Raw genomic sequence first — 13,368 nt, 5'->3', positions numbered from 1 at the left:
AAGCTTCTGCTGCACTTGACTGTGTCTTCCTTTTATCCAGCTGTGTTAGTTAAAGTGGTCTCTCCTCTGCCCACTTCTCTCGATCGGCTCCTTCATGGGGAGACACTGCTCGTCATCTGCACACCACTTGCACCCCCACACCATGAGAGCTAGTGCACTGCCTTGCATAGACACCTGCAACTTTTATAAATTGAACTTTTTTTTTTCCTTCTACATGGAGGATGGCAGTATCTAAAGGGCTCAAGATATTCAAAGTTAACACAAAACTGCCTGGTCATTCGAAAAAAACATTATCAGAATTCTAAGTGTAAGCTAGTGGAAAGGGTCATTCTGCCTGACTCTGTTCACTGGGATGAAGTCTGTAGAGGAGAATAGCCATGATGTGTTCTGCTTTTCTTTGGTCAGTGCCTTTCCACAGTGCCCCTTGGAAGCTTGGCTTCTGTTCCGGGGCAGGGAAGAATGGGCAAAAGCGTTCAGACACCGGGGCTTCTGCCACCCTGGCACCAAGAGCCCCACACTGTTCCTCTTGCCAAGAAGAACAAGTTGTACCCACACATTCACGAGGTATCCTCTGCTCGCACCGTTGGCAGGCCTGGGAGTTTCCCACAAGCCATCTGGGTCTATTCTGCTGCCCTTGTAGCTTGAGTTTTTTGCAGCATTGTCTTTTGTTAATTAGCTTTTAGAACAGACACGGCTACTCCATCAGGGATTGTATCCCATTGACTTTCCTAAGAAGGGAGTCTATTCGTTTCTTCGGTGTGTGTATTTTCTCGTCTTTCTGAGTTACACACACTTATCTAGGCAGAGCCCACACAGCACGAGCGCCTAGCTCTTCCAGAATGGAGTTGTTTATGAGACATTTCCTATAAGTCTGCGGATCACCCCGCATGCCTGAGTGCTCACTGCTCAGAAGCTCTCAAAGCTGCTTTTACTTTAGAGTTCCACCTCCAAATTCAGCACCACCAGGCCTTTCATTCCCCGTCTCTTGGAAAGAGGAGAAACCATTAAACTCCATCATTTTTTACTAGGTCTTGTTTGAAGCTTTTGTAGCATTGTATGAGGTCTGTCCTGTCAGTTTGCATAGGGACCTTGGCAGCCTCCTCCCTCCACCTGATCACATTCACCTGAAGCAATCCAGGAGGTTTGGCAGTCTTGGACACCTGACATGGCAGGGCTGGTCATCTCCCAGCCCGACCCTTTCTTATGTGCACCTTCAAGATCTTTTCAAATTTACTGGGTAAATTCTACTCCAAGGAAGTATCAACTTCTGCTCATTAGTTTTGCCTCGTGTTCTTAAGTCAGACTTGGAAAGGGGTATTTGGGGGCTGTTATAAATTCATTTAAAGATAACTTGATTTAAATTTTTGGAAAGTTTTTATCCAAGGCCATTTTCTTTTGATAATGGAAAAGTAATGATAATGGAAAAGTCTTTAAAATTAGAAATGACATCCTGCCATGAAGAGTGAATTATCCTATACTGGTCTTTGGTCAGGAAATGATCAGAATGCCTGTATTGACCACTTCGTGAAAGGAGAGTTGGCCCAAAACATCTTGATAGGAGGTCAGTTGTGAGGAAGTTGCCCAATTGATATAAATACAGAGGATGGATACACACACACACAATCCTTAAATGTGTGGCAATGCATTCCAATTCTGGTCTGTGTGGCAAGAGTCTCAGTCATGAAACATTTCAAAATGGAAGAGCAGGAGAGAAGGGAGCATCTCGAAGGAAAAAACTCTTCAGTCAAAACTATAATATCTTTGTTGCATAAATAAAAGTGTCCAACTTTGTTTTTCCTGGAGCCTGAACACAGAACTTTAAGTTTCTCACCCTTGCGGCTCCTTCACCCAGAGCATCAGAATAATACTCTCTCTCTTCTCTCCGTGGTCTTGTCAGAGAGCGGGAATCCTGGCCGGCTGGTCAGGTCGCTCAGAAAAATGGCACAGCTGTTCCAAAAAGTAGCCCCATTCATAAGCTGCCGGCTGTCCTCAACTGCAGTGCTGGAGAAAGGCACACTGTTTTATAGAGTTTCTTTTCTTTAAAGGGGGAAAAAAAATACGTGGTATTTACAGGAAAGAAAACTGGGCCCTTCGGTTTTATTTTGGTTGCCACGTCTGAAATGGAAGTGGGGAAGGCCAGAAATACACACGAGCAACTGCGCCTTGACGGGATGATTCATAGTGGTTGTGCCGCCTCTGATGGAAAATTCAGCTGGTTAAGCAAGATCAGCCATGAAGCCTCACATCATCTCCTCTGCCAGGGTTGATGCCTGCCGTCTTGTGACAGCCTTACTGTGTGTGATTGTATGATTGACTGTCTTTCTCCCCCTCTCAGTTCATGACCAAGAACCCCACCATGCGCTTGGGCAGCCCAAGTCAAGGCGGTGAGCATGCCATCTTGAGACACCCTTTCTTTAAGGAAATCGACTGGGCCCAGCTGAACCATCGCCAAGTAGAACCACCTTTCCGACCCAGAATCGTAAGTGTCCGAGACCACCTGAGTAGACCTTCTTCTTTCTTAAACTGTCTCAGTGTTCCACTTGAGCAGCTAGATGTTCCACCAGGGAATGACCAGACTGGAAGTTCAGAGATGCTTTACAGGGCAGCCTCATCCAGGACTCCTCCTTGCCCCCAAGGCAACAGTTCTCAGTGTGCCGGGGGTTACGTCTCAAAAAGTGTTTACCTCTTGCTTGCCTTGGCCCCATCCTCTCAAGTTAAAATTTCCTGGAGTCGAAGAGGCCTTGAAACTTTCCAGGTTTCCCCAAAAGAGTTTGGTTGAGAAATTCATTGTTCTAGCTGATTTCCTTAGGCTCCTTAGTCAGAGAGCCTTTTCCAAGCCCCCAGGAAAGTAGAGAGGATGTGAAATGCTCCTCAGGGCCCTGAGCCTGGCTCCCTGGCTTGGAGAGCTTAGGTCTGTGACAGCCCCTGCAGCACAGGGCTCAGGGCAAAAGAAGCCGAGTCCTTTTTGTCTAGGAAATACTGGGAATACCGTGGGTGCCTCCCCAAGGGAGGAAGCTGAGTAGGGCAGCATTCCTGAAGGGGTCCAGCTCTTAGACTGAGAGCTAAGCTGTTTCTCATGGGTGAGTCAAGAGAACCATAATGGGAAGGCAGAGAAGCTGGGCTTCCAGTACATCACGAGTTAGGGGGACAAGGGATGCTCAGAAAGAAATATCATTGACTCCAGGAAGAAAAGTGAGAGATCTCATAATGGTAAAAATGATCTCTCCAGCATTAGCTTATAAAGATGTAAAATACATGTTTCCATATGTCATTGGCTTAATCTGTAACAGGCTGCTAGGTTGAGATACCAAACACCCAGAGCATAAAACCACTTCCTTTCATGGGCATCCCCCTGCCAGCCGTTCTGGGAGGAGGGGAAGTTTTGCCAGCAGGGCAAAATGAATCTGCTGGTGAGTGAAGTGAGACGCATTTGTTCCCTGAACTCAGAATTTCCAAGAAGTCTTTGAGGAAAATCTCTTCAAGCACATAGTGTGAATTTACTTAACCTCTGTTGTCTTGTGGGCCCCTGTGTGGCCTGCTGAGCAGTGGTACCTCCACGAAATGGACAGGGTGAACCAGTTGGCTGGGTCAGGTGAGCAAGTTAATTCCTTAGCTTCCCAGCCTAAGACTGGTCTGCTCAGCAAGCTTTTTATGAGGCTAGTGAATTGGCAGTTAGAAATGCCCTAATAATACACAATGCAGTAGAATTAGTAGAAAGCACTGTTTAACCAATTGTCATAACTGGAAATAATGCTGCCGAGAGAATTGCAGGGCCGTCCTCTGAACTCATTGGCAAGGGCTAAGTCCCACGGGAGATTAATAAGCCTCATGCACAGAATCTGAAAGTTTCCTTGTTTCCTTTTTGACAGAAATCCCGAGAAGACGTCAGTAATTTTGACCCCGACTTCATAAAGGAAGAACCGGTTTTAACTCCAATTGATGAGGGACATCTTCCTATGATCAACCAGGATGAGTTTAGAAACTTTTCCTTTGTCTCTCCAGAGTTGCATCCATAGCCTGTGGCGAATAGGACAGATGGTATGAGAAGCAAAAGGAGAGATTTTTCCAGGAATTTCCTCTGTGGGGAACTCCTCAGTGTCAATGTTAGAACAAGACCCTTACCTTCAGGGAACAGGTGGAGAACTCTGTGAAGGACGGACCATCAAGAGATCAACCACTTCAAGTTCTGAGGGAGCCAGGGTCCTAGAAATAGTGGATACCGAAATGAGATTTCATGAAGAAACACACTGCTCAGCTCTTAGTTTCCATGGCTACTTCAGGTTCAGGATATTAATAGGAGCCAAAAGAAGAAAAGGCGTGAAGAATAAACCAGATCCTAGAACTTCCAAGTCACTCAGGCATTCTTACTTCAAGGGACAAACCTAGACGTTGTATGGCCCACTCCCAGCTTTTCTGTAAGCCAAAGAGCCCTGAATACTGGCAGTCTGCAAGAAGTCTCTAAACGCTCATGAAGAACTTGACGAGAAGGAAAGGGATGGCTTTCCAAATAGAATGACTTCCTCTGAACAAGAAATAGTGTCCATAAAGCTCATAAAGCCCAATCTTGACAACAGTTGGACATCAAGGCAACTGCTACAGCTTATTCTTTTATCTTTCCTTTCACTTCATAGATATTTATTGAGTGCCCAGTGAGATGGTGCCACAGTACCCAGCAGTGTAACAGATTTGCTCTCACCAAGCTTTCATCTTAAGTTACCTGAAAGGTGTGTGCATTCTGTGAAATGCCTCTCCACGTTGCCTACATCATACTTTGTCTGCACATAACTTTTTTTACAGAAGGCAGCTTGCTGCCCCAGCAGCAACTATCCAAATACTTGGCGGGTTGACCAGCAGATGAGCTCAGCAGCTCGCAGACTGGTGGACTCTCATCGTGGAGGCAATGTGCCGATATTGCTCTGATCTCATCACTGGAGAACCGCTCTCCACTCGGGTCCATGACCAGACTTATGGCTTATACCTTAGCAAGTTATTTAAATTATATTTTGAGAGACAAAGATGTTTGTTACGCGTTTTAATAATTAGAAATGGCTCTTGTAAGCAGGACATGTATCAAAGAAGGACCTTATCATATGTATCCATGTATGAAGTTGGAGAATTTTATCTGGCTGAAATAAATGCATTTTGTAACAAAAGGGATTTTACTTGTCTAAAAGTATTTGTCCCATCCCCACTAGGAGAGGAGATATGTAATTAAAATAAGCTTTGAGCAAAACAGATAGAACTTTTGACTCAAAGCAACTTCCTGAGAGCAAAGGTTGGCATCCCACTGTGTGTGTCACTGAAATGAATGTGGCCTGTCTCTTCGAACCACAACTTTCATTCTGAGTCAGGGTAATGCCGGCCAAGTCTCACTGGCACGGACTCGTCCTCAAACTCTTTGTAGCTAGACGCAGTAATTGCTTATTTCTCATCCAGTGAGAGCAAGTTCAACAGCCCTCTTCCTACTCTTCACTATGCCATCTGATTATGCAGATTCCAAGGTTGCCATAGGAAGGGAAGGGAGAAATGGAAGCAGTGCTGACTGTTTACCTACCTCTCTTAGGAGGAACACGCATCACCCGTGCTCACACTAGATTGGCCAGAACAACATACAGGACTGGGAATTACAGAGGAGCCAAGGGGTATCTGGGCAGTAATGACAGTCACTGTTAGAGGTTCTTTTTTGTATTCCAAGATGGAAAATGACTTTTAAATGAAGAGAATATTTAGAAGCCTCCCTTTATATGTCACTCTCAGCCATTCTTAGATACACTCACTCATGTAATTTTACTAGGTCGTCAAATGCCCCTGTGAGGCAAGCTGCTCATTCTGCCACTATGTCCCGTGTGAGCACCACGGTGCATTTTGTACCCGAGAACAAGAGAGAATCTAAGAAGTTGAGTTAGTTGATTACCCAAAGGTTTCAGACTTGGTAAAGAGTAGGTCCAGTCTAGAGTCTAAATCTTGGATGTTCTAATCCAACAGACTTCTGGAGAAGGACTCAAGGACTCTTTGGCTTTCATAGCAACTTTGCAGTTCAGAGTCTCCTTTTGCTCTGTGGGGCTGACCAGCTTTGGTCTAGTCCACAGTGTAAAGAACCACAAAGAACAGAGCAGGCCTCCTGTGCTCGTTTACAAAATCCACTATTCCAGGCCTGCAAAGGACCCCAATATCTTCTAGACCTAGCAGCTTCCCTCTTGCCAACCTATTCCCAAGTCTGCCACCTGGGCCCCCTAATTTGGGTTCAGTCCATTCTTTTAAGATAACTGCAGCCCTGCCAGATTATCTGACAGCCAGACTTGGCAATGATAGGATTTCTAACATTTCTGCCCCATCCCTCTTTTATATGTGAGGAGAGAGAGGAGGTACAGGATATTGACCTAAAACTCAGAGAGCCTTTGACCCTGGAGTTGGAGCTCTGTTTCATATCTTTCATCTGTCCTCCTAAACCTTACTTCCCTCTTGAGGATCACAAGGCCACGGGCCCGCACTTCCTGAGGCGGGCTGGCCAGAAGCCATTTGATCAGCGGGTGCTTAGTCTGCCGGGCCTGCTCAGTCCCCTGAGCTCCGAGGGTACCGTGGAGGTCAAGACGAGGTCACACAGCCATTTCCCTCCCCCAAGACCATCTCAGCTCTTCAAAAAGGAATCCTGAAAAGTCTTGAGGCCTTAACACCCTTCTCCCTCATCCCCACACCCGTTTGTCTCTGTTCTCCCAAACTATTCCATGCTACCCTATTAGCCATGCAGCCCTGAGTGTTTGAAAGGAAAATAGAGCATTTGCTCTGACATGTTGATTATCTTTTGACTGCAGAAGGAGTTTTCACTTACTAATGGATAACATTTATTGCACATTTACTACAGATGAGGTGCTGTAACACTTTTCAGTGAATTTACTCATTCAGTGCCCCAAGGGGTGGGCAGTCTCATCTCCATTGTACAGATGGGGAAACTGAGGTATTGAGTGATTAAGGAATTGGTCTGAAGTCACACAAGTGAAACAGTAGGGTTAGGATTGAGGTCAGGCAGTTTAACTCCTGAGTCCCTAGTTTTAGCCCAAATTGTAAAAATTCCTCTATTAAGGTCAATTTTATTGTTCCCACTTTTGTGAGGTATTGAGCACAATAAAAAGGGTGTAAACTGGATTTAGCAGAGAGCGCTAGATAAACTGCCAGCTGGGCAGGACAGTATTACTCATCCGGTCTGTAGAACCCTTTATCAGCAGTGAAATTGTGTGATTTGCATGTCAAGGCCTGGAGTGGCTCACCCCCGCCCCGCAGCGTCTGTCCCTTAAAGGAACTGGGGCAGGCCAGAATGATGCAATCAGGACTTGGACCTCCCTGAGGAAGAGGAAATAGTCTGGGTCAAACTGGATCCTGTAAACCCTGTGTGAACCCCTGAGGAAATCTCTGCGCCTTGGAGGTGAGAGTGCATGGTGAGGGGCGGTCCAGTCCCTTTGTCTTCCCTCACGGAGGAGCCCCTGTGTTTCAGTAACCCACCTTGGCCACCCCCCTGCTGGTAACATGGAATCATCAGAAAGGAGACATACAGCCTGGGGCTAACCTGGGCAGCTGCATGTTACAGCTACAGAGCTGATGTAATTTGGTAACAAAGAAAAGACCAAATTAAAGCACCCCATTTATCACTTGTTGGTCTTAACTGGGTGAACGTTGCTATAAAGATATCCCAGTCACAGAGCTGGCCTCGACTGTATCACAGGCCAACCCCATAAGGCTTTATGTCCCCTCTGTTCCCAGATTTGGTCATCCTGATGGCTTTGTCTGGCTGTGTTGATTTAAAATGACCAGGCAGCTCTCTCTGCCCCTGGCTCAGAGTTGCACCAGGTCCTATAACTCCTCATTTTACGTCATCTAGGGACAAGACTCATACTGCCAGAGACACGTGCAGTGGAAATGAGCCCTGTGGTCATATGTCACTCTAAACTGAGGTGCAGGTTGGCCAGATCAGGTCGAAGTGCAGCTATCAATGACGCTTTATCGTCTCTCTTCCTTCCTGTGTTGAATTAGAACCACGGCTAAGAGCGCCACCCTCGCCTTCTTCCTATTCCAGAGGCACCCCCATCACCTCCACTCTGCTGTCAATTCCTCTTTCTCTCCTCCTCACCTTTTCCATTCTTTATTCCCTGGTGTAATAAGCCAGCTCTATACTTCTCTCTCCCTCTATCATTTGGTTTTCAAGCCCAATGGGTCATACAACCAGTTTTCAAAACACAAAGATGACATAAAATCCTGATTTGCCTACATTATATGCTCTTTTAGGGCCTAGAAATGGAAGCTATCCATCCCTTGTATTGCCACATCTTCAGCTTCACCCCCCACCCACTCTACCCGCTATGTCAGGTATTGCCCAGGCATAGACTGCCTCTGAGGCAACCCTGCCTGCTCTGTCCACCATGGCTCTGGGAGGCAAGACATCAGAGGAGTGAGCTGGGTAGAGCCCACATCTGTGCACTGAACCTGCCTGTTAATGTGTGTTCTTGGAGAAAGGGAGTCATTTCCCCAGGTTACCATTTTCTAGCCCACACTCTGCACTCTGGCCCACTCTGTCCAATCTGCAACTCGGTTCAGATGAACCTGTGTCCACAGGGCTCATTTGTGATATGAGTGAAATTGACACCTGCCTGGCCAGTCCTGTTACTGCAGGGATTAGCTGTGATGCTCTATGTGAAGCCTGTACCACAGTGGGGCACATAGAAAATGCTTGGTCAGTGGTAGCGATTATTACTGTCAGCTATTTCAGAGGACAAGGGAAGATTGCAGGTGATGTCCTCCAGGAAAATGGGCAAGTGGGACCCCCATGTTCTTCACGCTGCCCATCTCACCTATGGGGATGCCATGCTAGCTCCAAGTTGGAGGGCTTTGTACTTTCCTGAGTAGTTGCCTGCAGAGATTTCTCAGGAGATTCTTTCAAAAACTTCTAGGATGTTCTGAGTCCATCCTACCCTGATTGACATGCAGAGTCAGTGTTAAGCTTGAAACTGTGCTGCTCGCCCTTAAAAAAAGAGACTTAAGAAGTTCCCATGGTTTTCCATAAAATGGCTCTTATCTTAAATCTTTCAGGAATTCTTTTGTTCTTCTGGATTCCACTCACTGACCAGATAACACAGAACCACAGCCCCACACCAGCACCTGCTGGGCATGCTCTGGACACTCAGCACACACACCATTGTGAACACACGTGCTCACAATGTCCACTGCAGCCTGGCATGAATTAGGATTTGAAGCCAATCATAGAACATAGGGCCTTTTCTTCCTGTTTTAAGATATCTGTGAAGGCTCCTGGTAAAACCAGAGACCTCATAGTCCTATGTATTCTTACTGGAACTTGAGCCATAGCACCCTTGTCCTCATGCAACACCCAAGGACCACCCAGAGCTCCCTTTCTCACACCACCAAGGCAGTTCTTACCCACAGAGGTTTCATTCTTCCAAAGGCTCAGACCACAGCTGGGAGAATTTGGGCTAAATAAAGTGAAGATTGTGCAGGCATTGAGTACAGTCCAGCATTCAAGTGGCTGAAACAGGAATCTTCTTTGGAGACATCTCAAATTAGAAACCGAAGCTGGTCTAGTAGTCATTTGATCTGACAGTGTCAGAAATTTCCTGGATGATCTCTGAAGTTCTTCCAGCCTTATGCTCTCAAGACTACAGATGAACAGAGATATATGGTTCATCAGCCTCCATCAGTAGATGTCAACTCCATACTAGCCTCACCACATGCAAAACCCCCATTTCCCAGATTTCCTCCCCCCGTCCCTCTCTGTGCAACCTTCACACCCTGGCACACCCCTATACCTCCACAAGCTCTCTCTCTCCCAAATCCCCCTGAGGCTCACACAGATCTCTTGCCCCCAAAAATCACATATCCATATCTCATCTCATGTGAAGGTTGCCTTTCATATTTCTCAAGCTTGTCCACACATGAAAAGGAAAAAGGCTTTCTAAAGTTACCATCAGGCCAAGATCACAAGAAGGATAAGCCCTCTTCTAGAAACTGATAATATAACACTTGTAAATGAAAGAGAAAGCAATGTTCCTCAACTCAGTTCCCTATTTTCTCAAAGAAAATTATTTTCAAGGATACAATTGTCATTGATAAAATGAATTGTAGGCCAAGGGAGATAAAGAGATGATATCAGTAATTTAGGTAAGTACAGGCAAAATTGCAGAATTATTTAAGCAGTAATTTATGAGCACCGGAAGGGTTACTAATCATTAGGATTGTACAGGGGTTCATAAAAGACATGTCTTGAAAGTCTAATCTTGTTTTCTTTGTTGATGGTTACTAGACTGGTTTATCAGGCATGTATGATCTGTTTCACATAACTGAGCTTCAAAAACATACATGACAAAGTCTTACTTCCTTGTGGCCCAGCAGGATTCAATGAACAATGGTACCCAAAGTATGGTGATTAATAGATTAGTACCAATCTGAAATAATGTTCTGCAACCTAAGGTAATTCCTGCTTCCCTGGGATTAATAGACAAATTTCATATCTTCCTTTAGTCTTGTTTTAGATTTCAAACATCATGACCTACCACAAAAATAAAACAGTTAAACACAGTGCTACTTTGTTTTCCAACTACACTTGCTTTCTCAGGAGATTCTGGTACATGGAGCAAAGTGGAGCTTAGAGATCTATTTGCTCATGAAACTAACATTTATTAAGTATCAACTATATGTCTACATGCTTTTGTTGCTGGAAAAACTAAAGCAAAAAACCCCCAAAACCTAAAAGATCTCTGCATTCTAATCTAGAGATGTAACAGTGTTTACCCAAATGGACCCATTCAGTGGTATGGCAGCTTTGTGGTCTTATCTTCCACATAATTGTGTCTGTAGCACCTGGCCCATTGTAGGTGTTAAAGAAATATGTGCTGTTGAATGATACGATCAGAGCTAGGTGTCAGCCACCCACTTTTTTGACTCCAAAGATAATACTCTTGCTCATCTCTATGCTGGAATAAATTTAAGAAATAAACATAACTTGTACATGGGTCTGAAGAAGCTGAGTATATTGGGGCAAGATGGAGATGATAGCATGAGTAAAAAGTAGGCAGAAGCAAAGAGAATAAATTCAATGTACGTATTCATCCAACAAATGTTTATTAGGATTTATCAGACCTTTTGCTAAGTGATGGAGACACTATGACAAGCAAGACAGTCACAGTCCCCAGCATCCTCGAGCTTATGGCCCAGTGAATACAGGGATAGGGTGCCGTGGCTGCCAAATAAATAAAAATGCCATCAAGGCCCCAGCGTTCCCACTGTACTGTTTCAGAGGAGGGGGTGATGAGCCCCATTGAGCTTACTGTGATTAGACTGTGCCCAAAAAACTGCACTCAGCTGAGGATACCAGCATATAGATACAAAGCTCCACCATGTTCAGAGGAGAATAAACTGGGTGATGGAGGAGAAAAAGCATGTAACATAGCAATGAGGGGGTAAACTGGGCATGAGCCTGAGAAGGAAAGGACCTTCAAGTATACAAAAACTACCCTGGTGATCATTAAGGCTGCTCTCCAGGTGTTTCCAGCTCTCTTTCTTCTGGGCATAGGGTAAGTAACCCTTTTGGGCCCCATATGGGTGATGGGGCCATGTGAAGAGTTCTAGTCAACAAGTGAAGAGGAGAATGATGTATAGTACATGTAAGCTAGACCATTCACTGCTAAGAAAGTCTCTCTTTCCCCTTCAGCAAGCATACTCTTTCTCCCAATAAATGGCCATGTTGAAACATGATGACTGGGTCCCTGAGTAATTAACATGAACTAAGAGCAACTAACACTTTCACCTTCAAGCCCTCAACCAACCCTTGATGGATATTTTACAAGATCAGCAATAATTATTTATATTTTTATTACTGCTAAGATTGTGGTGGTTGTTTGCCACTGTGGCATAACCTAGTCCATCCTGACTATTTTCTTGGGCTCCGAAGTTACTGAAGATGGTGACTGCAGCCATGAAATTAAAAGATACTTGCTCCTTGGAAGAAAGGCTATGACAAACCTAGACAGTATATTAAAAAGCAGAGATATCACTTTGCCAATAAAGGTCCATATAGTCAAAGCTATGGTTTTTCCAGTAGTCTTGTACAGATGTGAGAATTGGGCCATAAAGAAGGCTGAGTGCTGAAGAACTGATGCTTTCAAATTGTGATGCTGGAGAAGACTCTCGAGAGTCCCTTGGACTCTCAAGCAAGGAGATCAAACCAGTCAATCCTAAAGGAAATCAACCCTGAATATTCATTGGAAGGACTGATGCTGAAGCTCCAATACTTTGACCACCTGATGGGAAGAGCTGACTCATTGGCAAAGGTTGAGGGCAGGAGAAGCAGGGGGTAACAGAGGATGAGATGGTTGGATGGCATCACGAACTCAATGGACATGAGTTTGAGCAAACTCTGGGAGACAGTGAAGGACAGGGAAGCCTAGAGTGCTATAGTCCATGGGGTCACGAAGAGTGGGACATGACTGAACAACTGAACAATGTCATCCTGACTAATGCTTGCTATATGGAGAAAGTCTGGTAATTTAGAGCTCTCGGGGTTAAAACTGGGATCTTGTCAGGCTGCAACAGGGGTTACAGAATTTGTTTTAGCATAAAAGCGAACTTTTTTTCACAAAGGTACTCAAGCATATAATCAACTTTCTTGGGAAAGAAGGAGTTCGCCATCACTGGACATCTTCAAGGATCTTTGGTGGGATGCTGGACAGGAAGTCAGACCAGGCCATCTCAGAAAGGCTCCTTGCAACCCTAGGAGACCATCACAACACAGACTGAATGGGTTTAGCACGCACACTGTAAATGTGCCACACCCCAGGGCCCACTGGGGCAGGCTTGGGGCCGGCTCACCATAATGTCTCCACTGGCCAGGGCCTTTGCTGCTTTCACTCTACCGCCAGTCCTGAGCCTGTGCTCAGCATTGCTGATGGGCTCAGCAAGTGTGTACCAGTTGCACAGCAGCTCAGATGACAAAGAGGTAAAACAAATGGTAACAGTTCTCTTGATTCACTATCATGTAGATTGATAAATAGCCTTCCAGGACTCCTGTCTGCATCAATAGCATCCTGGGGACATTAGAAAACCACCAAATTCACCCCTACTGGTTTGTCCCTCATTGTGCTGATCTGCTTTCTAGGAAGAAGAGCTAAATGTCCTCCCTAAGAAAGCAGAACTCCAGTATAAAGATCTTCTCACGGGATATTTGTGTTGAGAGAAAGGCTGGGGAGAAATATGGATCTCAGCATCAAAGGCTGGATTCAAGCACTTGCCCTATCTTCTCACGTTCTGCTGGAGCTGGCTCATACTGGCTCACAGGAACCAGTCAGACACATCTCCTTCCAAGTCAGT

General features: G+C 45.3%; 1 protein-coding gene across 3 annotated transcripts in view; it reads left to right on the top strand.

The window, feature by feature from the left end:
* The window catches only part of PRKCH (protein kinase C eta), a 233,160-nt gene extending 228,003 nt beyond the window's left edge, over positions 1 to 5,157 (top strand). For all 3 annotated transcript variants that reach the window (XM_086320372.1, XM_086320374.1, XM_086320373.1), the window contains exons 13-14: positions 2,336 to 2,479; positions 3,870 to 5,157. In XM_086320372.1, the coding sequence (XP_086176498.1) occupies positions 2,336 to 2,479; positions 3,870 to 4,016 (291 nt within the window). In that variant the 3' untranslated portion in view covers positions 4,017 to 5,157. The remainder of the gene's footprint in view (positions 1 to 2,335; positions 2,480 to 3,869) is intronic.
* Positions 5,158 to 13,368: the final 8,211 nt, after the last annotated feature.

This window comes from Bos grunniens, chromosome 10 (genome assembly GCF_055505025.1).
Source record: "Bos grunniens cultivar Pamir isolate PY7600 chromosome 10, Bosgru_T2T1.0, whole genome shotgun sequence".
Taxonomy (NCBI): domain Eukaryota; kingdom Metazoa; phylum Chordata; class Mammalia; order Artiodactyla; family Bovidae; genus Bos; species Bos grunniens.
Note: the sequence above shows the minus strand (reverse complement) of the source record. Positions and strands in the feature narration are given on the sequence as shown.